Genomic DNA, 25,595 nt, shown 5'->3' with positions numbered 1-25,595 from the left:
CTTCGAGCCCCACCTCCAGGCCTGGCTCCAGAGGGGGGCCCCGGTAACCCGCGTCCGGGTGAGGAAAAACGAAATCCAATTATGTTTTTCTTCATAAGGGGCTTGTGAGAGCCGTGCTTTGTCTGGCCCCTCACCTAGGATCCGTTTGCCATGGGTGACCCGACCGGGGGCATGAAGCCCCAGACAACATGGCTCAAGGATCATTGGGGCGCGCAAACCCCTCCACCACGGTAAGGTGAGGACTAACGGAGGGGCCTCGTTTATCAATGCAGTTTAATTTCTGGTGGTTCGCATTTGAATGGACACATGCCAGTCTATTGTAATTGGGCAAAAAATTTTGTTTTTGAATAAAACCAATAACTACCGCCCTCAATTGCACACGCACTCCTCTTTACTGTTTACAAGCACAATCACAAGTACAAGTCATCTTCATCCATAAGCACATCAGTCTTTCCTTGTTAAAACACAGCATCCCAACAACAAAAATGTGTTCCATCAACTTTTAGCTTCTTAATAGACAACGATGGTATTTATTTACATATTGAAACACACGTCCACCTCCTTCAATGTTACACGTGAATGCACATACAGAGAGAAGTTTTATTCATTTTGATCAGGCTACATGAAGCAAAATATAAAGGTGAATGTAATTCTCATTAATGGAATAAATTACTCTTTTTGACCAGCAGGGGGGGGGTGTTCACATGAAGCCTCGAGAAATGAACCTATTTGCAAACCGTTTGGTGGGAAAGCCTCGAATCCTAACATCTTACATTGAGATCAGACCCCATCAAGTCATAATTGACTGCTTAATCCTGTAAGAATGAAGCGAACGGATTGAAATGGTTTTGGTTTTGAACTATTGATTCAACCAGTAGAGGGGGTGCACCGTTCCTGGAGGTACTGCAATACCTGGTCGATGTCTCCTAGGCTTGCCGTGTGCAGCTGTGAGAGTTGCTGCAGCCATTTGGAGCACAGCCACGGGCTGGGGGGGGGGGGGGGTCTGTCTGTGCTTCCTTACCAGCAAGTTTCTGGAAGTCCACATGGCGTCATTGATGGCAGCAAAGGTCAGCAACTGCTTTGTAAAGTCTTCTTGCTTGATTTTCAACGGTCTCACCCCATAGAGTACAAGGTCTGCATTCAGCGCTTTCCTTGTGGGGAATTGCAGGTCGCCCACAGGTCTACGGCAGCCCTGCACTACCAGAGCAGGTCCCACACTGACTCCTGGGCGACACAGCCAGATCAGGGGCACGTTGAGAGCGCTGACATGCCCAGACCTCCGCAGTGGAGGCTCTACTGAACCCCTGAGACCGACTCACCGTACTCATAGAGTTTGACCGAATCCAGGTTAAGAACCACTGGTTTAGAGGCTGTTAATTCTGCAAAAGCAGGAACTACTAAATATTGATGTCATTTTTCTGATGGGGTTTCCAAATGTATGCACCTGCCTACTTTTGTTTAAATAATGATTGCACACTGTCTGCAACTAATATATAAACTTCATTTCACTTCTCAAATACCACTGTGTTGATCACTGCCGTCATCGGCCATGCATGGATTCGGGCCATCTGATTGGTTCCTTTGCCCCCCACCCCTGCCCCCCCATACACACACAGGAATTGTTAGGAATCGTTTTGGCTGTCCGTTCAGAGCAAGGAATGAGCCACTAGCCCCACGAGAAGTTGTCATTTTCTGTAAGCTTGTGTGTATGTAAATTTGTCATGGTCCAACGTAAGACTGTTTAGGGGGAATAAAAAATAACTGTAACAAATTTATTCTGCTATTAACCAGATTCAAACTGGGGTTGCAGCCGCCTCTATGCTATATTATGGCCAATATGCAGTTGCATGTTTAGGGTCTTTTCTCTAGGATCTTCAGCCAGGCAGACCATGAAAGAATGTTGATATTAAAATGTTGGTGGAACTATCCAATAACTACGCAGATCCGATGATCCCTAAGACTTGAGATGAGACAAAATTGGAAAGACTATTGGTTGACAGTGTCTGTGAGTTACTTCAACCCAAAAGTTCACATAAATTACACATAGCTAATGTTGACCACAAAATGGCATGTGAGTTGGCCAGGAGTCCTGGAATCTTCTGATCTGTAGACAGATGCGTTACCCATTGCTCCACGAGCCCCACGGGAATATGTGGCTTGTAAGCTTGTAACACTTTTGCAAAAATGAAAAAAAACATGGGGGACATTATTTGAATATGCCATGATGCTTTATCCATTGCGCCACTCGCCCTACAAGTTACGGCTATTGACCGTAAACTTGTGTGGAAAATCGCCATTGTCCAAAAGATGGCAGTTTAGCAATAGTGAACAAGGGAGAAATTCTTCAAAGTAATTTGATTATGCCATGACCCAGATTCAAACCAGGTTTGCTGCGGCCACAACGCAGAATACTAATCACTAAACGATCATGGCAAATACGTCCAAATCTATTAACGCTACTGCATACAGGCCATGATCGTGTAGTGGTTAATGGTGTTCGATTCGAATCCGGGTTATGGTTTAATCAAATTCCCTTGTTGAATTTGTCTGCTGGTCACTGTTGCTAGACAGCCTTCCTTTGGACAATGACAGTTTTCCACACAAGTTTACAGTCGATACAGTCTTGTAGGGTGAGTGGCGCAATGGATGACACATGACGGCAAGTGATGAGAATCAAAACAAAAGATTTAAGAGACCCAAGGTAAATTAACTGAACCCGTTTCGTTTTAATTGACAGCCCATGTGATATGCACCTCAGATGAAATCGGGCGAGTTGATCAACAGCAATGTTTTAACGAAGGGATCATCTGGGAGTTGAACCCCGGACCTCTCACACCCAAAGCAAGATTCATACCCCTAGACCACCTGTGTCAAACTCGCGGCCCGAGGGCCAGTTATGGCCCACCGTATCATTTTCTGTGGCCCGCAACGACAAATTGTGCATTAAATTTATGTCATACTAAAATTGCAAATTGTCGTAACTTTCAAGAATCTTCTTAAAATTATTTTTGAAATATTTGAAAAGTTTCCACTCGTCTGATTTGAAAAAACATTTATTATTATTATTATTATTGTCAGTTTGTTTTGTAGCTTATACGGTATATAACATGAGGTGTTTATTTATTTGGGTTGACAGTCATAATGGCCCGTCGAGGGAAACTTTGACTACAATGTGGCCCGCGGCAAAAATGAGTTTGACACCCCTGCCCTAGACCAATGAGCTTCAAAGAAAGCTCGCAGACCATGTTACATTCTGTGTAACACTGGCCTGTCAAACAGTCCACACAACGATAGACAACAGTGTTTCAAAGAAAAGCTCGTCCGGGAGTTTAACCCCGGTAATCAAAGAAGCCTAGGCGAGAATCATTCCCCTGCACCAATGAGCCCCATAGTAGACCAGCTGACCCCGTTACATTCTGATTGGAAGCACTGAAGACTGAATGCCAGTGATTTATAGAATAAATGGAATCTGGTTGGCCTATGGCTCCCAATTCCCCAGCTTCACGCCCTAATGCTAACCCTAAAACCCTAACAATTAACAAACCCTAATAATTAAACTTTAACCTGCTAACCCGCCTACCATAACCTTTAATCTCTAATGCTCCCACTAAAGGTAGTGCTCTCTAAACTTGAAAGCAGGCATATGCGAACCGGACCAGCAGATTGCCCCATTTCAGAAGTGTTTTACAAACCTTTACAGACGGTTAAAATCCACATAATAGTTATGCGCGCATGTGTTCCGTGAGCGTTCTCGCCCGCCCCCTCCCTTTCCTTTCTCCCGCCAAGTAACAATTTGCCCCCTACAGCGCACAGTCCTTGTTAGTACAGTGGACAGTATCTCCGCCTGTCACGCGGAAGACCGGGAGTTTACTTCGTTGTGCGAAATAGCATTTAAGCAGGTTTTCAATCCATGTGCGTTAACCAGTGTCAGCAGCAGATAAAATTATATAGATGCATTGGTTGGTATCATTACATCGTAAGATGGCGCCGCAGATGGCCACCTCGGTGACTCGCTCTCTGTTACTTTGTGTTATTTTACATCTTTTTAACCTCACTTTGTATCATACTTACGGTTTTCCACGTAGCGCGCCGCAGCGTCAGCGTCGATCTACATTCCTACATTTCTATATGCTTTTCTAGTTTTTCCTCGCTTTTTACTCCACTTTTTGGAGTTTACTATTGTTGAAGGTCGCGGACCGTCAATTCCTGCCATTTCAATCGCGTCACTGTTTGGCTCTCAGCGGAGGCTTCGTGGCTGTTTGTCTGCCGTCGATCATCGGACACGTAAGTATGGCTGCGGATCAAGAGGTTTGTACGGCTTTTTGCACCAACTGCACCCTTCTCTCAGAGAGGTTGTCCTTGCTAGAGGGACGTGTCCGCCAGCTAGAGCAGTGTGATAACAGTAGATGTGGCGGACCCAGATGCGGACTGTAGTCAGCCTGCTAGCCCAGTTAGCATTAGCCCCAAACGGCTGGCTAACCGCGATAAGCCAGTTAAGACGCATAGCCGTCCCAAGCCATCTCGGCCTACTGGCTCTCGCACCTTGGTCATAGTTGGCTCCATTACCTGAAAACCATCACACTTAAAAATCCAGCCACGGTATTGTGTATCCCTGGAGGCAGAGCACCCGACATAGAAGCTAATCTAAGGGCGCTAACTCGCAATAGGTCTAGTCAACAGCGTAGGTCCAACAACACTAGCTACTCGGATATAGTGATACACGGTGGCTCCAATGATATATTTCAAGCATATATCGTCTCTATTGATAATCTTACTGCATCTATATCTTCTATATTTGCATCTTAATGCATCTATATAATTCAATGTGACATTGTTAAATGCCATCGACTCGGTAGCGCCACTACATCTGAAAACTCGCTGTAGAAAGCCTACTACACGGATCACAGGTGAAACACGGACGCTTAAGCAATTATGTAGAAAGCATGAACGAAAATGGCGTTGAACCAAACTTGAGGTTTTCCATCAGGCATGGCGCGACAGCTTCCTGAAATACAAAGATGCGCTTATTTTAGCAAAAACTAATTATTTCTCGCAAATTATTAATCTCAATAAAAACAATCCTAAATACTTATTTGATACAGTGGCAAAGCTGACGCGGTGCCATCCGACCTCCGATAGCTCCTTCCACTCAGCCGACGGGTTCATGAAATTTTTCGTTTGAAAGATTGAATCCATTAGGGATGAGATCAAGATGAGAGTTCCAATCGCTCAGTCGAGACCGGCCATTACCGACGCTGACTATCAAATTTTAAAAGTTTGTCCCTTGAAAGGCTTACGCAATTGGTTAGTGCGGCTAAACAAACGACATGTTCACTCGACCTGCTTCCAGCCAAACTATTTAAAGAATTATTTCAAATTTTAGGACCGTCCATCTTAAATATAATTAATCTGTCTGTCTCCTCTGGTATAGTGCCAACAGCCTTTAAAACCGCTATCATTAAACCGCTACTTAAGCGACCAAATCTCGACCCGGACTATCTCAGTAATTATAGGCCAGTTTCAAATCTCCCATTCATAGCAAAACAACGAGTAGTCCAGGGTAATGCGACCTCTGAGCTCTATAACATTACTTGTGGTGTCCCGCAGGGATCGGTACTCGGACCAATTTTATTTAATATGTACCGTATTTTGCGCCCTATTAGGCGCACCGGGTTATAAGGCGCACCTTCAATGAATGGCCCATTTTAAAACTTTGTCCATATATAAGGCGCACCGGACTATAAGGCGCATAAAATAGAAGCTTTACTGCAACAAACTGAGGTTGACTAGGGTTGCAGTATGCACCCACTAGCCAATAACCAACGACACCTCTGTAAACAATCGCGTTTCTCAAACGATCTCCGATAAAATGATCGGAACTGACTAAAGTTTGATCTAACGCATTGGTACTACTTACCTATGTTTCCCTTCCATATCGATCCGTAGATTTACTCGAAACATTAATAGAGCAGCCTATTTTGACATGAAATAGCCTCGCGCGTACAGCAGCTATCGTTATAGCATTAGCCATCCGCAATTTCCCATGAGCCTTAGCTCGCAATCTCCCATGAGCCTCAGCAAAGTGTAAACAATCGCGTTTCTCAAACGATCTCCTATAAAATGATCAGAACTGACTAAAGTTCGATCTAACGCATTGGTACTACTTACCTATGTTTCCCTTCCATATCGATCCGTAGATTTACTCGAAACATTAACAGAGCAGCCTATTTTGACATGAAATAGCCTCGCGCGTATAGCAGCTATCGTTATAGCATTAGCCATCCGCAATTTCCCATGAGCCTCAGCTCGCAATCTCTCATGAGCCTCAGCAAAGTGTAAACAATCGCGTTTCTCAAACGATCTCCTATAAAATGATCGGAACTGACTAAAGTTCGATCTAACGCATTGGTACTGCTTACCTATGTTTCCCTTCCATATTGATCCGTAGATTTACTCGAAACATTACCAGAGCAGCCTATTTTGACATGAAATAGCCTCGCGCGTATAGCAGCTATCGTTATAGCATTAGCCATCCGCAAAATCCCATGAGCCTCAGCTCGCAATCTCCCATGAGCCTCAGCAAAGTGTAAACAATCGCGTTTCTCAAACGATCTCCTATAAAATGATCGGAACTGACTAAAGTTCGATTTAACGCATTGGTACTACTTACCTATGTTTCCCTTCCATATCGATCCGTAGATTTACTCGAAACATTAACCGAGCAGCCTATTTTGAAATGAAATAGCCTCCCGGGTACAACAGCTATTCGGTGACGCCCCCTGACTACAGTTACCGTAATGTTGGGAAGCGATACGACCTTGTAATTTACTAGTCGTACTAAAACGTACTAAAACATTTTGGCCAAGCACTGTGTACAACCAGTATGGATCAACAAAGTCATCAATTGATCCATATATAAGGTGCACCGGACTATAAGGCGCACTGTCGACTTTTGATAAAAATTTAGGTTTTTATGTGCGCCTTATAGGGCGGAAAATACGGTATATGATTCCGCTTGGGGACATAATACATAAATATAACATTAGTTTTCAATGTTACACGGATGACACTCAATTATATATGCTGTTATCGATGACAAATCCGCGGGACTGTTGTAATCTTGAGGGGTGCCTTGCGGAGATCAATCAATGGATGTCTCTCAATTTCCTTCGTCTTATCCCAGATAAAACTGAGATGTTGATAATTGGTCCAGCTTGTTATCACCACTTATTTAAGGAAACCACTATAACTATGGATAACTGCACTATCACTCGGAGCGATACTGTATCTAATCTCGGGGTAATATTTGACCAAACACTCTCCTTTCAAAAGCACATTAAGAAAATAACGAAAATTGTGCTTTTTCACCTCCGTAATATTGGTAAGATTCGTCCGATTCTCTCGACCGGTGATGCGGAAACTATTATACATTCATTTATTATGTCGCGCCTGGACTACTGTAACGCATTATAAAACTCAAAGTCTGCTTTATTGTCAATTTCTTCACATGTCGAGACATACAAAGAGATCGAAACTGCGTTTCCTACTATCCCACAGTGGAGACGAGACATATTACACCCAATTGGTCCACAGACAAACAAAACATTCAAGTAAACAATACACAAAGTAAAAATAAGAAGGCACATAGTATATAAATTTATTATCCACGAAAATATTTCTGACACGTAACCCGTCCATGGCGCTAAAAAGTTTGGGGACCACTGATTTAGTAGAAGGCGGCTACAGATAAAAGCTCGAGTTCATTTTAAAAAACTTACAGGTCACTCACTTAAGTTCAGATGCACGCACAACCAATGCAGCTATATAATAACACTGCTGCGAAACATAGGTTAACACACTTGGGTTGAAAACTGAACACCAGTCTTTCCTGCGACAAGCAGAGATACTATCCACGATACTAACGAGGAACATGCCCTGTGTTGGGGCAAGATGGACTGCTTGGCAGGAGAAAGGAAAGGGAGGAGGCAGAAAGGGGAACGCTCACAGAACAAATGCGCGCATAACTATTATGTGGATTTTAACCATCTGTAAACTTTTCTAAAACAGTACTGAAATGGGTCAATCTGCTGGTCTGGTTCATATATGCCTGCCTTCAGGTTTAGAGGGCACTACCTTTAGGGGGAGCATTAGAGGTTAGGGTTAAAAGTGAGGGGGTTACCGTTAGCGAGTTAGCAGGTTAGGGGTTAATTATTAGGGTTTGGTTATTGTTAGGGTTTTAGAGTTAGCGTTAGGGCTTGAAGTTAGGGAATTAGGAGGCTTAGGCCAACCAGATTCCATTTATTCCATTAATCAGTGACATTCAGTCTTCAGGTCCATGTCACATGGGCTACCAATCGGAATGTAACGGGGTCAGCTGGCCTACTATGGGGCTCATTGGTACAGGGGAATGATTCTTGCATGATTCTTGCTTAGGGTGCATGATTGCCCGGGTTTAGCTCCCGGACGAGCTCTTCTTGCAAACACTGTTGTCTATCATTGTGGACCGTTTGACAGGCCAACGTTACACGTAATGTAACATGGTCTGCCGGTTCTCGCTGTGGCTCGTTGGTCTAGGGGTATGATTCTTGCTTTGGGTGTGGGAGGTCCTGGGTTCAACTCCCAGCCGAGCCCTTCTTTAAAGCATTGCTGTTGATCAACTAGCCCAATTTAATCTTGGTTGCTAGCCCGAACCCATACACGGTCGATACCGGCAGTGGTATTTGAGAAGCGAAATGAAGTTTATTGGATTTGCTGACATTATGCAATTATTATTTCATCAAAAGTAGGCAGGTACTTAAATTTAGTAGATCCTCCTTTTGCAGAAATAACAGGCTCTAGACCAGTCGTTCTTAACCTGGGTTCGGTCGAACCCTGGGGATTCGGTGAGTCGGTTTCAGGGGTTCGGCAGAGCCTCCACTGCAGAGGTCCTAACACACCTGATTTATATATCCGCATATCTGAACTGGTCTCGCAAAGGCAAAAGCAGACGTCACACTGATTTCCTGGTATGTCATTTCTTGTGAATTCATGCATTGTGTTGGTTTTATTCTTTGAACAAGGTGATGTTCATGCACGGCTCATTATGTGTGCCTGTAAAAAACATCTATGTCTTGAATTTGAAAAAAATATATATTTTCTTTTCACTAACGAGGGGTTTGGTGATTGCGCATATGGAACTGGTGGGATTCGGTACCTCCAACAAGGTTAAGAACCACTGCTCTAAACACTTCCTATAGCTTCCAATGAGTGTGCATTCTGGTCGAAGGTATAATGGTCCATTCTTCTTGACAAATCTGTAACTCCTATAAACTTCATTTTACTTCTCAAATATCACTGTGTCTGTCTGCTATATGATATATTTAACTGAAATTGCTGATCCGAACAGCCAAGGATTTAAAAAGAAAATCAAGAAATTGATTAGGGGTGCCTAAACTTTTGCATATGACTGTATATGACTAAAGATTTGAGGTCCAACCGAGACTAGAACTGAGATCACTGGATTCAGAGTCTAGAGCGCTCATGGAACCCTCAGGTGTAGGGAAGCATACGAATTCATGGGGCAGCACACAAGCTGCTGCCATCTGCGAATTTTTCCCAGCTAAATGACAAAATATTTGAGGTCCCACCGAGACTTGAACTCAGATCACTGGATTCAGAGTCCAGAGTGCTCACCATTACACCATAGAACCCTGGCAATGACTGAAGGAGGAGCATAATTTTTCCGAGCACAATGCACTAACTAAGGCGGTCATTTTACGAAATTGACAAAAGTAGTGGAGGCAGGGTTTACACAATCATAGGGCTGTACACAAAGTACTGAATTGGAATTTTCAAATTTTTGTTCCATGTAAATGACAACAAATTGGAAGTTCCACCAAGACTTGAACTTGGATTGCTAGATTCAAAGTGCTCACAATCACAGCATGCAAACATTGATTGATTGATTGATTGATTGATTGATTGATTGATTGATAAGGGGGTCATAAGGGGTGACCATGAACCAACAGTTTAAGCTCCAGTAGTTTGTACCCTGATAAATTGCACTCACTTGAATGTCTTCTTGGATGGATGAACTGGAGGCAGTGCTGGAGTGGGTCTGCAGTCAGCTGGCCAAGCCAAGAAGGAAAGTGTTGGCTTGACAGTTTAAGGAAAAAAAAAAAAATATGGAAACACAGATTAGAGGCTGGTTTCGGCCTACACGTGGTCAGGGGAGCATTGTAGCGGAGTGTCGCACACCTGGCTGTTGCTGACTCAGAGAGCTTCTGGCTCCTGTTTGCCGAGGTGTCCCTGGCACACTTTGCAAAGCAGACAACACTGACAAATAAATTAAAAAAATGTTGTTTCCACCCAGTCTCCAACAGGGGGCGTTTCGCGTCTTAGAAGAACATGATGACCACTACGCTATGGAAATTGCTGTGACGTCCAAAGCATTTTGAGAAGCCCGGCAAAAGTTCAACAAAAGTGAGTGAAGAAGAAAGCAGGCACTTATGAACTTTTTGATTTGCTTTTCAAAACTGTGCCAGCAAAAGCATTTTTCCATACAAAGAAATAAACTCTGTGTCGGGGAATTGAAGCCCGATTTGCCGAGTCCAAGCTGAGTCGTTTCGCTAAAGGGTACCTGATTTGAGACTGGGTGAAAACCAGACTTCACACTTTTCTTTAACTTTTGCCAGGCTCTTCAAAAGGCTATGTGTATCAGCGCCGTTTCCATGGTGTAGTGGTTATCACATTCCCTCACACGCTGAAGGTCCCTGGTTGGAAACAAGTCTTATGATCCTTTTCATGTTAGACTCCGCGTCGGGGAATTGAACCTCAGTTTGCCGAGCCGAGGCCGTGAATAGTATAGCTAAAACGGCCTGTTGCGTTTTGTTCAAGATGTCCATCGTTAAGCAAGGAAAACAAAAAATGTGGAGTAACAGTATTTGTAACATATATTAGGTTCTTTAATGGCAGTCAGTGCACAAGGCACTTCAGCAGATGAAACAACAACATCAAACTTCAAATCAGAAGGCTTTATACTGACCAAAAGCGGGAACTAGGAAGGGAATGGGAGGGAAGGTGAAGGTCTGTTCTGTTATCATCTGAATGTCCTGTTCTTTACTGAATGTTTTGTGACTATGTGTCATGTGCCGTGTCTCTGCTCACTGCCTATGTGTAAGTGAAAGTCACAAAGTTCTGAGTGCCGTGTCTGTGCTCTGATTGAGCGACTATGTTTGGGTAAATTATTTAGACATTGATCGATATGATGAAGTATATATGTTTGTATAAACTAATAAGAGTATCTGCAGATTGCTGTTGCTCCCTCTTCAGGCCTTAAACTGATTGCCATTCAATTCCATCCATTCCGTCCATTATCTGTACCGCGGGGGGTTGCAGGCGTGCTGGAGCTTATCCCAGCAGTCATCGGACAGTAGGCGGGGGACACGTTGTAACTGGTTGCCAGACAATCGCAGGGCACACAGAGACAAACAATCATTCGCACTTGCACTCACACCTATGGGCAGTTTGGATTACTAAATCGGCTGACCAAGCATGTTTTTGTGATGTGGGAGGAAAACCCGGGGAAAACATACGCAGGCACGGGGAGAACCTACAAACTCCACACAGGGAGCACCAGATCACAAGTCAAAAGTCCTTACATGATACAATTGGATTTGCTTTCATGTCGAATCGTATGCTTTGCATGTTTGAGTGGGGACTTGGGGAGGTTTCACCGAACATGTGAATGAATGAGGGAGTAACCGTAAAGATCTGAAATAGTGATGGTTCGGGTGCGCTTGGTGCCCAGTAGCACTCACCTTTGGTCCAGTAAGTAAGGTGGACCACTGTAGCAGATGTGTCCATAGTGTAGTGATTATCACGTTTGCCTAACACGCGAAAAGTCCCCAGTTCGTGACTGGGTAGAAACAGCTTCGTTACATTCCGATTGGTAGCGAATATGACATGGACCTGAGGACTGCATTTCAGTGATTAATGAATTCTGATTAATATCATAGACGAGTCCTTTCAGGGTCATAATTGTGTGTCGACCGCTTCCTCGTGGCAGCCGGCCCTAAAAAAAGATGGGAACGCCTAAGAAAGTTTCGCCAAGATGAATTAGGAAGAACTTTATGAAATAAAGTTGATGTTAAAACGTAGGTGGACGTAATGTCTGGAAGCTTGTGTTCAACAGAAGACTGTTTGGTAACAGTGAACAATGGACAAATTCAGAAGGGTAATTTAATTACCCCATGACCCAGCTTCGTTCCGGGGATGCTACGGCCATAACGCTATACGATCATGCAATAGCATACAAGAAATGTATGGTCTTTTCTTTGGGATCTTCAGCCGACATGCAGACCATGAAAGAATTTTGATGTTAAAATGGTGATGGAACTATCCAACTGCGCAGATCCGAGGATCCCAAAGATTTGGGGTGAGACAACATTGAACAAATATTTTTCTTTGTTGACAGTGTCACTTCTTTTGTGGCTTAGCTCTTCTTCGTTTCACATCTAAAGTATCGTATCATTTTCCCTTGTAGCTTATACTACACCGTACATGCCATATCATGTCGCCCATACAACTCATGCATGAGATGCGATGGCTGAGATATTTAGGCGATGGGTTGCTACTCCACTGTGCTCTCCACTCATCATTTCATATCACATCCTCGTCGGATTTTCAGGCTTCACAAAGTATCTTGGCACAACGTACATAACGTGTATTGTCAACGCCAGATGAACAAGACGAGGTGGCGGAGAGGTTAAGGCGATGGATTGCTAATCCATTGTGCTCTCCATGCATGGGTTCAAATACCATCCTCGTCGAAAGTTGGTGTTAAACTGTTGCACAGTGGAGCGTATTTTCAAACGTCCCGGTTCTCGAACTAATCAGCATTAAAACAAGAAATTCACAAATTTTTTGCCCCGGATGTCGAACGAAATTCAATTGTCGAATCTCGCGAGCCGAGAGGACCCCATAACCACTGACTCCCTTCGTTATTACATTCTCGTTACTCTGAGGATTGCAACAACTCTAATCATGCCTCCAAAGGAAGCAAGTGGGAGCAGCAAAGTCCTAAAACACAAAGACGCTCCTAAAACAATGCAACAGTGAGAGCCCAGCGCGCTGCGGTTGCGTGATCGGACCAAATTAAGGTCCCTGCGCACTGAGGTCCACTTAAATTTTGGAAAGTACATCAGGACTTTAAAAATATTTTCGAAATTTCAGCGACCGCTCTGTCACAATAATGCGACCAGTGCGGTGCAGTTGCGCGGTCGGCGACGCGCTACGGTTGCTTTCGAATCAAGAAAGGTTGGTGACCCCTGGCATACAACATACAACAATAGGGAAAAAACACATTAAAACAATAACTAAAGAGAATAATGAATGGATCCAGGTTCATAAGGCATACCATATGGAAAGTGTCTAAGATAAGTGATTTCAGAGCCTTCTTAAATTGGTAGAACTAACACACGTTAGTTATAGGAATGTTATCAATATATATTGCGGGTGATTTGTTAAATGAATGAGATTTGTGACCAAAACATATGAAGTTTTTTTTTTTTATATTAAGTGATCATTTGAATGTGCTTGATATATGTAACTATTGAATGTAAATGTATGCCGATACATAGTATGCTTAATTTAAATGTGCCTCATATTGGTTCAACAGTTCATTTTTTCTGACATTTTTCTCAGTTGTCATTGTCATCCCAGTGTCAAAGTTCAATGTGGCTTAGAATAATATTGAATGTTTCGTGACTTGTAAGAAATTCAAGAGCCACTGGCATAGTGGTTCTCTCAACTCATTTTAGTTTAATTTATGGTCTATTCTTCGCAGGTTTTAAACATGACCACCGCCTAGATCTTGAAGTACGGCGTCACAGATGACGAGACGGTGGACAAACTGCAGCAGAGAATTGCAGACGAAACCAGCATCCCTGCAGCCCAGCAGGAGTTGCTCCTGGAGGCCGGCTCAGCTTTGGAGCCTCTCGGGCCGGCCACGCATTGCGCCATCGATTACACCGTAACTCATATCGAATCGTTCTCGCATAAAAAATGTCAATGGCACATCATGTCTCAAATCTCATACTATGTGGAGGAGCTAGATGGGCGGCGGACAGACTTCCCTCTCGTTTTCCTGTTTGATCGCTCATCTTGTAGTTACGAACCACCGTTGACTCCTCGCGTCCTCCCTAAAAATGTCAGTTTTATCCATGAGTCTTCCTCCTCCTTTTGTTGGAATTAAAATGTATTTTATTCTTAGTGTGTGCCATAGAATAGTGTAACTATTTAAACATTCTTAGTGTAGCTGCCATAAGAAAATGCACTGATATGGAACGTTTGAGCCAGGCTCTGTTTCCAAGTGGGAACCAATTTTAGTTTTTGTGTTAGCGGTTCCTTTTTGAGAGTTACACAAGGGCGAGTGTCTGATTTTGAGCCACGGCGTGGCAACGTTTTCCGTTTGCAAAAGCAAGTGATGAAGAATGCAAGGAATGCTTCTTTTGTTTCTTTTCTGATAACATTTTTGTTTATTGGTTAAACCAGAGTTTTGAAGATCTGTATTGTCAAGATTTACGTTTTTTTTCGTTTTCTCCCTCGAGCAAATGCGGCAATGAGGTAATCCTTTGTCATATTAGTTGTTAGCCATGATATTAGCCATGATGTTAGCCATGCTATGTTATGTTAGCAAGAACATGACGAATGTGTTTTAAGTGCATGAGCAGATTTAAGTTATTTTCTGTGTAACGTTTATTTTTCTCTGTGAGAACGTTTTATGTTAATAGTCTTTATGTCTTTTAGTTCTCACGGCATGTGTGTGGAGAAGGAGTTGAATAAATGCCCGTTTTGAAGAACTGCTTGTACACCTGATTGACAAGAGGGAGCTACAGTGAGAACTCAGCCAGCCCGGCGCCAGAACAAGACGTTGTTCGGCAGAGCTACAAGCAAGTCACTTCACTCACCTCTTCCATCGGACAGATAAGAGACTGTACATTCACCTGCCTACACAAGTAGCTACCTGAGTCCAGAGAGCTTTGGGTGCCAGTCAACAATAAGTAAAACATTTGAACAAGTTAAATGTTTAAAGGTGGACTAGCCTCAATTGCTGTAAAGGGACCTACAAGTGCTAAATTGTGCAATGTTATGGTGATGTGTGCATGTTGTAAGGTTTAAGTGCTTGCTTATTTGCACCTAGTAATGTCTGATTGAGGTGTGAACGACCATTCATAGCATTTGAAAACAAGTTCATTTGCAAACATTTAAAGGTGTAGAACAACATTTAAGTGATTAAGTCATTGCAATGAAAATTAAGTTTATTGTACATTTAGTCAATATATTAGACAGGTTGGTTGATAAAGTAAATTACAGGAGTCAGTAGTAATTCAAGATAGCCTACTGTAGTCAAGTGATAAAACTATAACATCATTACATTAGTAAATCAGATTTATACTTGAGTTTAAAGAAAATCAGTTCATATAGCTTAAATTTCATGCAAAATCGTAATAAAAAATAATAGATAAATTAATAATCTTAATAAATACTGAGTTCATGAGACTTCCTAAAAATGGATGTGTCCAAGATAGAAGGGATAACTCCAATCTTAGAAGGCATTGAGGATGCTGATAGTGAGCAAGCAGGTAAAACTCTTAAGGGGGAGACTGAAATAAGTGAAGGCAAACAACCTGCCCCAGAAGATGAAATAAGAAGAAGTGAAAGATCAAGAAAGCTCACTGAGAAGGGACAAGAACTCGAAGAGACTAAACTCAAAGGTCTCCAACATCGTTTCTCACGTACCTATGACAAGTGGAAGATTCTTGCTAAGAAATCAAGGAAGGAGATAGAGGGAGCCTCTTCTCAAGAGAACCTACAAACTCTCATCAACAAGGTAAAAGAAGCATCAAATGATGTACAGCAGGCGTACGAAGACCTGCGCAAATGCATAATCCCTGATAAAGAGACACGCCGTCGAACAGACACCTGCGACAATGTCTCAAGGCAGATATTAGAGCATGCTTGGAATCATCTCCAAGACAAAGATAACGAGCAAGAAATAAAGTGGTTTGAAACTGGCTCTGTGTTCTCATTAGAAGTATCAGAAGCATGCAGTGCAAGCTCAAGATCATCACTCTCAAGTAAATCCTCATGTAAATCTTCAAAAATAAGTGAAGCTGCAGCAGAATTAGCAGCAAATGAAGCCACTTTGGAAGTCCAAGAGCAAGTGGAGCGTGAGGAACGTGAACTCAGAAACCTAGAAGCTGAGTACAGACAAAGGCTTGTGCAACAAGAAAAGGAACGTGCACAAGAAGAAGAGCAATGTAGACAAAGGCTTGCACAAGAAGAAGAAGAATGTGCTGCAAATAAACAGGTCTTGGAAGAAAAGCGCAGAAAGATAGAACGCTTAGAGACCATAAAAAAGATAAATGCCGCCAAGGCCAAACTAGAAGTGTATAAACAAGAACAAGGCTCAACCTCAGACTTGCTGGATCTATTCAAGGATTATAAGCCCAAACGAGAAAGGCTTACATTCGACTCAAAACCTGCTGTCCCGCCACAACTAATCACAAGGATGCAATCATCTATAACTACTCCCAAAGAGGATAGCACAACTGATTTCGCCAAGGTACTAGCAGAGTCCTTCAGTGTAAGCCGTCTCCCAGCACCAGAGCCTGCTGTTTTCAGTGGGGATCCACTAAAGTACAAGGGCTGAAAAATGTCCTTTCAAACGCTGATAGGCAGAAAGAATATACCAGCGAACGAAAAAATCTACTACCTACAAAAATATGTTGGCGGACCAGCAAGGAAAGCCATTGAGGGATACTTCCTTCTAGGAACAGATGCAGCCTATCAGACAGCGCTCAGTGTCCTGGAAAAAAGATTTGGAAGCTCCTTTATGGTTGCTAAGGCGTTCAGAGATAAGCTGGCCTCATGGCCAAAGATAGGACCCAAGGAAAGCATTCAGCTACGAGAGTTCTCAGACTTCCTTCGAGGCTGCCAAGCAGCCATGTCGCAAATAAAGAGCCTGGAGGTCCTTAACGACTGTGGTGAAAACCAACGAATGCTCTCCAAGCTTCCCGACTGGCTTACAGCAAGATGGAACCGAAGGGTGACCAGGATGGAAAAGGAAAATGAGACTTTCCCCAGCTTCGATCAGTTCGTGGAATTCGTCACAGAGGAAGCCGATATCGCTTGTAATCCGATTACCTCCCTTCACGCTCTGAAGTCTGGAGATGGTGGAATGGAGAAGCCACAAAAAACACAAAGTGTTGGTGCCAAGGTGCTAGCAAGTAGCTCTGAAGAGAAAACAGATGCTAAAGGATGTGTATTCTGTGAGAAGTCAAATCATGGCTTACAGACATGTCGAAAGTTCTTGAAAGAGACAACTGCAGAACGAGTCAAGTTTGTGAAAACAAACAAGCTCTGCTTTGGATGTTTGAAATCAGGACATCAGTCCAAGAACTGTGAGAAGAGAAGCATTTGTGAGACATGCAAAAGGAAGCATCCAACATGTCTACATGAAAATCGTCCAAGGGAAGACAATAGGAAAGAACAAGAGGATGGCGAAAGAAAGGAGAGTGGGAGACGCTTTAAGAAAAAGGAGCGCACAAAGGAGAAGGAAGACTTATCAGAGTCTGAAGAGAAAGAAGAGACACCAGTAGAGGCAACAGCTAACAGAGTGGTGCAAGACAAGAGGAGCACCTATTCCTCCACAGTTGTTCCTGTATGGCTGTCCACAGCAAGTAATCCAGAGCAGGAAGTGCTCGTATACGCTCTATTGGACAACCAAAGCGACACCACCTTCATCCTGCAAGAAACGGCAAAAGTGTTAGTTACAAAGAAACAGGCTGTGCAATTAAAGCTCTCCACGATGTCATCCAAAGATACCGTCATCCAGAGTCAGAAGTTAACTGGACTGCAGGTCAGAGGTTATAATGAGACAAGGAAAATATCTCTCCCAGTAACCTACACAAGAGAGTTTATTCCTGCAAACCTAAGTCATGTCCCCATACCTGAGACAGCAAGATCATGGCCTCACCTAGAGCACCTTGCCGGAGAGATCACTCCTTTATGTGACTGTGAGATTGGCCTGCTCATAGGCTACAACTGTTCTCAGGCCCTGTTGCCCAGAGAAGTGGTGTCAGGAAAAGATAATGAGTCTTTCGCTCAACGAACAGACTTGGGCCGGAGTATAGTTGGCTGTGCAGATCCCTGGTTCGAATCTGGGTCATGGCATAATCAAATTACTTTGAAGAATTTCTCCCTTGCTCACTATTGCTAAACTGACATCTTTTGGACAATGACGATTTTCCACACAAGTCTACGGTCAATAGCCGTAACTTGTAGGGCGAGTGGCGCAAAGAATAAAGCATCATGGCATATTCAAATAATGTCACCTATTTTTTATTTTCATTTTTGCAAAAGTGTTACAAGCTTACAAGCCACATATTCCCGTGGGGCTCGTGGAGCAATGGGTAACGCATCTGTCTACAGATCAGAAGATTCCAGGACTCCTGGCCAGCTTACATGCCATTTTGTGGTCAACATTAGCTATGTGTAGTTTATGTGAACTTTTGGGTTGAAGTAACTCACAGACACTGTCAACAAATAGTCTTTCCAATTTTGTCTCAGCTCAAGTATTAGGGATCATCAGATCTGCGTAGTTATTGGATAGTTCCACCAACATTTTAATATCAACATCTGCCTGGGTGTCGTGGCTGAAGATCCTAGAAAAAAGACCCTAAACATGCAACTGCATATTGGCCATAATATAGCATCGAGGCGGCTGCAATCCCAGTTTGAATCTACATACACACAAGCTTACAGAAAATGACAACTTCCCGTGGGGCTAGTGGCTCGTTCCTTGCTCTGAACGGAGAGCCAAAACGATTCCTAACACTTACTAATGAAGTCCTAACCAATTCCTGTGTGTGTATGGGGGGCGGGGGGGGCAAAGGAACCAATCAGATGGCCCGAATCCATGCATGGCCGATGACGGCAGTGATCAACACAGTGCTATTTGAGAAGTGAAATGCAGTTTATAGGATTTGCAGACAGTGTGCAATCTTTATTTAAACAAAAGTAGGCAGGTGCATACATTTGGAAACCCCATCAGAAAAATGACATCAATATTTAGTAGTTCCTCCTTTTGCAGAAATAACAGCCTCTAAACCAGTGGTTCTTAACCTGGATTCGGTCAAACTCTATGAGTTCGGTGAGTCGGTCTCAGGGGTTCAGCAGAGCCTCCACTGTGGAGGTCCGAACACACCTGTTTTATAAATTCGTGATAACGCCTATCTGAACTGGTCTCGCAAAGGCAACAGCAGAAGTCCTCCTGATTTGCTGGTATGTCATTTGTCATGAATTCATGCATTGTGTTGGTTTTATTCTTTCAACAAGGTGGTGTTCATGCACTTCTGCATGAGTTCCGCTCTATTCTTCTGGCCCAACTCTTTCGGCGCAGCCGTTAGGTAGATATGATGACCATGGAAAGTTCTTTGTGAATTATCAATCTTTGCCTTTCATGTTCATCGGGACTACACTTTTAATAGGTACCTACACTGTGTATTTGGATAGAGACTGCTGAAAGTATACACATATATGCTTCGTGAACTACATGCATTACTGCGGGTGAAGAAGCGTGAACAAATAAGTCAGCAGACAAGTTTGCCGATTTATTAGTGCCCAGAAGAGAAGCACTTCACAGTTTAACTATTTAATGTCTGCCAGAATAATCGATGTACAGCTGTGGACCCCTTTCGGCGAGATGCAAAAGAAGGTCCCTCTCCCAGCGCCAAGGTTCTTTATACTACTCTGGGCCGCCTTCCTGCAAGGAGGCGACTCTGCCTAGCCTAGCGGTGGCCAACCCGCGGCTCGCGAGCCGCATGCGACTCTTTGGCTGGTTTCATGCGGCTCTTTTACGTTCATATCAACATTTGTGTTTATTTTTCGTGCGTATTTGCTTCGCTTGAGTTCAATATGGTATTTTGGTCAAACGCGCATGCGCGTGAGGTGAAATCCCGCAAAGGAGGAGGGACAAACAGAGCGATTGGTTTTGCTGGCTTTTTAATGAATGGCGACTGTGACTACGGGGGCCCATTAGGTCCAGAAAAGCTGACACGACGCTTGCCAAAATGGCAAAGAAAAAATGCACAGCTAAACGAATATATGACGATGAACACAGGATGTTTTTAACAGAGTTAAAGTTGTTTTTTGTTGAACGCTATGGCAAGCCATTCTGCCTGATATGTCGGACGTCATTGGCGCATTTAAAAGCTTCAAATGGTCAGCGCCACTTCAGCTCACTTCATGCCAATATCGATAAGGACTTTGCAAAAGGGACTGATATTTCGCAAGCACAAGTTTGGAGACTTTGAAAAGTCAGGCAGAAAAATAGGTACAGTTTTTCAAAAAAATTACGAAGCACTCAGAGACTGTCACACTTGCATTGTTTCAACTGACTTGGAATATTGCACGGGCTAAAAAGCCATACAATGAAGTGGAGTTCGTTAAAATATGCCTCAGTGACGTTATTGAAATCTTGTCTCCTGAAAATGACAAACTAAAACGAATGGTCTGTCCCGCCACACATAGTAAGTGGAAAAACGTATGTTTTTGTTTGTGGAATTTGTTGAACTGAGTTTGTCTGTGTGAGACAATGCAGACAATGTTCATTGTTGAAAATGTGGTCTTTGGTCTGTGGTTTTAGTACTGTAGGAGTCAATTTGTCATTATCATGTTGGTGCGTGACATAATAATGTCACACAATAAATTTGGCTGAGCAGAGGGGTGTGTGTGTGTGTGTGCGTGTGTGTGTGGGTGTGCGTGTTTGTGTGTGTGTGTGTGGGGAGGGGGTGTTCATGTGTGCTCAGTTGTATGATGTGGCTCTTTGCGATGACACAGTAAAAAATGTGGCTCTTAGTCTCTGACTGGTTGGCCACCCCTGGCCTAGCTGGTGTGATAACGTGTGACCTTGTAGTCTTAACTGAGAGCGACTTCTACATATGTGCAAAGGGTGTCATAGAGAAGAGAAAGCTAATAAAGCAAGACTCGAGTCCTATTCTAACAAACCGTTGGTGAGAATGGGTAGACAGGGAAGCCTGTAATGCAGTGCTTCTCAATTATTTTCTGTTACGCCCCCCCCTAGCAAGAAGGAAACTTTTCGCGCCCCCCCCTCCCCACCGTGACTATCCTAACTTGTCTTGTAAATCGTAAAATGTTGCACTGTCGCAAACGTCACAGAAGTAACAATGAGAGCGCCACTGCCCCCTGCTGGGAAGATGCGCGAGTACACTTTATTCTAGTACTGCAAAAAAAAAAGCCTGTTCCCCAGGGTCACACGCGCCCCCCCAGGTATAGCACGGCGCCCCCCAAGGGGGGCGCGCCCCACTATTTGAGAAGCACTGCTGTAATGTCATGACTCGTCCCCGGTCACGTCCATGTTGTCATAGTTTTGTCCGTGTGTCTGTGTGCTCACCCCTCCCCTCCTGTGTGCCCATGATCAGTGTGATCATTCTCACCTGCCTCTTGTTACCTGTCTTGTATATTAAGTCCTGTCTGTGTATCACTCCCTGTCGGAGCATTGATGTGTTTGTTACTGTCATGAGGTTTTTTTGGTTCCTGTCTTGGTAATGTCACCCTGTCTTTTTGTCTCACGTCTCTGTTGTTGGTTTTGTTAGTAAGTCTTGTCAGTTTGCAGAGTCTTTTGAGTTTGCTTCAATAAACCGTGGTCCAAGCTGCACTTGGTCCCCCTGCTCCATTTCCACACTCCGTTCGTGACATGTAAGCGAGTCCATCACTCGTATACTCCATCGCTTTTCGGCCTTTTGGCTAAAATCAGGTGTAGTATCTGTTCTTGGGTTTGGCGGATTAAGAGAGCTGACCATAGAAGAGAGAATTTTAACCATAAGAATGGTGATTTTACCCTTGGTTTTACTAATCAGTTCTGTTTTCATCCCAACAATGAAGGCACTTCTAGAGTTGGACCGAGCCATTTTTTACTTCATCTGGAAATCCAAGTTGGAGAGACTGAAGAGGGACACCATGAAGAAAAACAAAAAAAAGGTAGGAAAAGGAGTGCCGGACTTAAAGCTCTTCTTAAAGCCTCGGAAGCAGATATGTTGCCCTGCACCTGCGAAGCGCGCTCCTTACACCAAATGCACCGAAAAGCCAAGCAATGACACGATTCTGGATGGACTCATACCTCCGGAAACTAAAGCTAATAACCACCGACCAAAGAATTCCTGTGTCTTTTAACCTGCCACCTTCTTATTCCTTAATCAAGAAGTTTTTGAAGAACTTTAAATTAGAGCAAGAATATAGTGAAATTTTAACAAATCACAGATGTATGATCTCTGTCGTACAGGAGCGGGAAGCGGTGTGTCCAGTGCGCGGGCTTGCATTCGGCGAGCCCACAACAGTTTGGCGCAACGTCAACCACCCCGCCCTCTCGAAACAAACTTCGGGACCTGTCATGGATGGTGGCCCATGATGTCCTCCCAGTCAGGTCCGTTATGCACTCTCGGGGCATGTCAGCGCTCTCAGCGTGCCCCTGACCTGGCTGTGGTGCCCAGGAGTCAGTGTGGGACCTGCTCTGGTAGTGCAGGGCTGCCGTAGACCTGTGGGCGACCTGCAATTCCCCGCAAGGTAAGCGCAGATTGCAGACCTTGTACTCTATGCGTTGACCCCGTTGAAAATCAAGCAAGAAGACTTTACAAAGCAGTCGTTGCCATCAAAGACGCCATGTGGACTTCCAGAAACTTGCTGGTAAGGAAGCACAGACAGATACCCCCCCCCCCCACGCCCCCCCCACCCAGGCCTGGCTGGCTGCAGCAACTCTCAAAGCTGCACACGGCAAGCCTAGGAGACATCGACCTGGTATTGCAGTACCTCCAGGAACAGTGCACCCCCTCTACTGGTCAAATCAATAGTTCATATGTTAGAAAACCATTTCAATCCGTTCGCTTCATTCTTACAGGATTAAGCAGTCAATTATGACTTGATGGGGTCAGATCTCAATGTAAGATGTTAGGATTTGAGGCTTCCCCACCAAACGGTTTGCAAATAGATTCATTTCTCGAGGCTTCATGTGCACACAACACCCCCCCCCCCCTGCTGGTCAAAAGGAGCAATTTATTCCATTAATGAGAATTACATTCACCTTTATATTTTGCTTCATGTAGCCTGATCAAAATGAATAAAAGTTCTCTGTATGTGCATTCACGTGTAACATTGAAGGAGGTGGACGTGTGTTTCAATATGTAAATAAATACCATCGTTGTCTATTAAGAAGTTAAAAGTTGATGAAACACATTTCTTTTTTTGTAGGGATGCTGTGTTTTAACAAGGAAAGACTGATATGCTTATGGATGAAGATGACTTGTACTTGTGATTGTGCTTGTAAACAGTAAAGAGCGTGTGCAATTGAGGGGGGTGGTTATTGGTTTTATTCAAAAACAATATTTGTCTGGGGCTTCATGCCCCTGGTTGGGTCACCCATAGCAAACAAGCCACATCCGGCCCACGGGACCGTTTAATCCGGCCCGCCAACCCTGAATAAATTGTATCATTAAACATTTTTTTTGGTCATTTTGCCTGCAATGACTGCGTTTCCCCAGTAGATGGGGAACCGCTCGCCTGCGCATTTACTACCGGAAGCCGTGTCAGAAAGCCCAGTGCACACTCACAAGTGCGTGTACGTACTCAGTAGTACGGACATGACGCACCCGCGCTCTATTTGTATCAGTCCCGAATTTAGAGCGTGGGCTGTAATGACAACATTCTTGTAATTTGCGCACTGAACTTTCAGATACAGTTTTACGCTAAAGCCACCTACAAACCTTCCCCTGGAATCCTTCTATTAAAATGAGTCGCCCAAGGAAAAGCAAGGTGGAGACAGTGCCGAGTGTTTAGAAAAGTGTTGCTAATTTGGCTCGACGTCCGCGACGTGACGTTCAGCCACATGAACATTAATATCAACCCGTCACAGATTGAGGTTAACGGACCAACACGTCAGATCTCTCCTAAGAATTGCCACAACAAATTTTACTCCAGACTATGACGCACTAGCAAAAAAGGGAGACCAACAACACTGTTCCCACCAAAAATGAAGGGGAGGCTCTCAAGTTTGTTGTTAAAAAATGCATTTTGAATATGATTTGTACCCTTAGCAGGGATTGAAACTAACGACCATTCTCATTTTCAAACAATGCAGGATGCTCAAGGACATTGATGCACCACCTGTTTGCGACTAATCTTAACCTGTAAAGTTCTTAAGGCTTACTTTAAGGAAGTGTTTCCCGTTTCCTCAACTCTGTTACCAGGTGTTTGTGAGTTAAAACTCTGCTCTGACTTTCAGATGCCCCTCACCGTGTTGCCATTTTGATTACTTTATTTGGATGTATGTTTTCACCGATTCTTGAAGATGATATATTTGGTCAGAATGTTTGATGTGATCTCATAAGATAAACATCTTTCATTAATCTGACCTGCAGGCACTGAAGTGATGGAGACTGTTATTCATAATAACAGTGTCATATTTTATGAGAATCACTGATAGCAGTTTTTTAGTGAGTTATTATTTTTTTTAATGCTGTTAATAAATGCATTTGTTTTCAAAAAACTTGTTTGGAATATCCATGCTTTACTACCTACTAAAGGCCAAAATCCTTTATGAAATGACCTTTACAGGTTGCTTATATTACTTCACACAAACACTACGTCCATCTGCTCCTGGTTCGGCCCTCCGGTCCAAATTTAGAACCCAGTTCGGCCCGCGAGTCAAAAAGTTTGCCCACCCCTGGGCTAGACAAAGCCCGGCTCTCACAAGCCCCTTATGAAGAAAAACACAATTGGATTTTGTTTTTCCTCACCCGGACGCGGGTTACCGGGCCCCCCCTCTGGAGCCAGGCCTGGAGGTGGGGCTCGAAGGCGAGTGTCTGGTGGCCGGGCCTTCGCCCATGGGGCCCGGCCGGCCACAGCCCGAAAAGGAAACATGGGTCCCCCTTCCCATGGGCTCACCACCTGTGGGAGGGACCAAAGGGGTCGGGTGCAGTGTAAGCTGGGCGGCGGCCAAGGGAAGAGACCTTGGCGGACCGATCCCTGGCTCCAGAAGCTGGCTCTTGGGACATGGAATGTCACCTCTCTGGCTGTAAAGGAGCCCGAGCTGGTGTGCGAGGCAGAAAGGTTCCGACAAGACATGGTCGGACTTGCCTCCACACCCATTTGGGTTCCGGTACAAGCTGGCCCTGGACTCTCTTCCACTCTGGAGTTGCTCACGGTGAGAGCAGGTTTGGGTATACTTATTGCCCTCCGGCTGGGCGCCTGAACATTGGAGTTCACCTCGGTCAATGAGAGACAACCCTAACCTTAACCCTCCGCCTTCGGGTGGGGGGATGGGTCTTGACTGTTGTTTGTGTCTATGCACCAAACGGCAGCTCAGAGTACCCACCCTTTTTGATGTCCTTGGAAGAAGTGCTGGAGAGCGCTCCGTCTGGGGACTCTATCGTTTTACTGGGTGACTTCAATGCTCACGTGGGTAATGACAGTGAGACCTGGAAGAGCGTGATTGGGAGGAACGCCCCCCCCCCCCGATCTGAACCCGAGCAGTGTTCTAT

At 44.1% G+C, this 25,595-nt stretch overlaps 1 protein-coding gene, 1 non-coding gene and 1 pseudogene across 4 annotated transcripts; 2 read left to right on the top strand and 1 right to left on the bottom strand.

Annotated features, from left to right (window-relative positions):
- Positions 1-9,617: 9,617 nt before the first annotated feature.
- Positions 9,618-9,689, bottom strand: trnaq-cug (transfer RNA glutamine (anticodon CUG)). Its single transcript has one exon. It is a non-coding gene; the product is annotated as a tRNA-Gln (tRNA).
- A 4,025-nt stretch (positions 9,690-13,714) lies between these two features.
- LOC133147165 (uncharacterized) lies at positions 13,715-25,573 on the top strand. Of its 3 annotated transcripts, XR_009711536.1 has the most exons (5): positions 13,715-14,604; positions 14,788-21,762; positions 21,949-22,044; positions 22,346-22,486; positions 22,554-25,573. XR_009711536.1 is itself a non-coding variant. In XM_061271221.1 (2 exons), exon 2 carries the CDS (start codon positions 16,697-16,699, stop codon positions 18,260-18,262), a length of 1,566 nt encoding a protein of 521 aa, XP_061127205.1. In that variant the 5' UTR covers positions 13,715-14,604; positions 14,788-16,696; the 3' UTR covers positions 18,263-21,942. The 3 variants fall into 3 exon arrangements, 1 of the variants encoding a protein (XP_061127205.1); XR_009711535.1 differs by having other exon boundaries at positions 22,346-25,573; XM_061271221.1 differs by lacking the exons at positions 21,949-22,044; positions 22,346-22,486; positions 22,554-25,573 and having other exon boundaries at positions 14,788-21,942.
- Positions 21,791-21,957, top strand: LOC133147187 (U2 spliceosomal RNA; annotated as a pseudogene).
- Positions 25,574-25,595: the final 22 nt, after the last annotated feature.

Source organism: Syngnathus typhle, unplaced genomic scaffold (genome assembly GCF_033458585.1).
Source record: "Syngnathus typhle isolate RoL2023-S1 ecotype Sweden unplaced genomic scaffold, RoL_Styp_1.0 HiC_scaffold_34, whole genome shotgun sequence".
NCBI classification, from domain to species: Eukaryota; Metazoa; Chordata; class Actinopteri; order Syngnathiformes; family Syngnathidae; genus Syngnathus; species Syngnathus typhle.
This window is presented reverse-complemented; position numbering and strand designations above follow the sequence as displayed.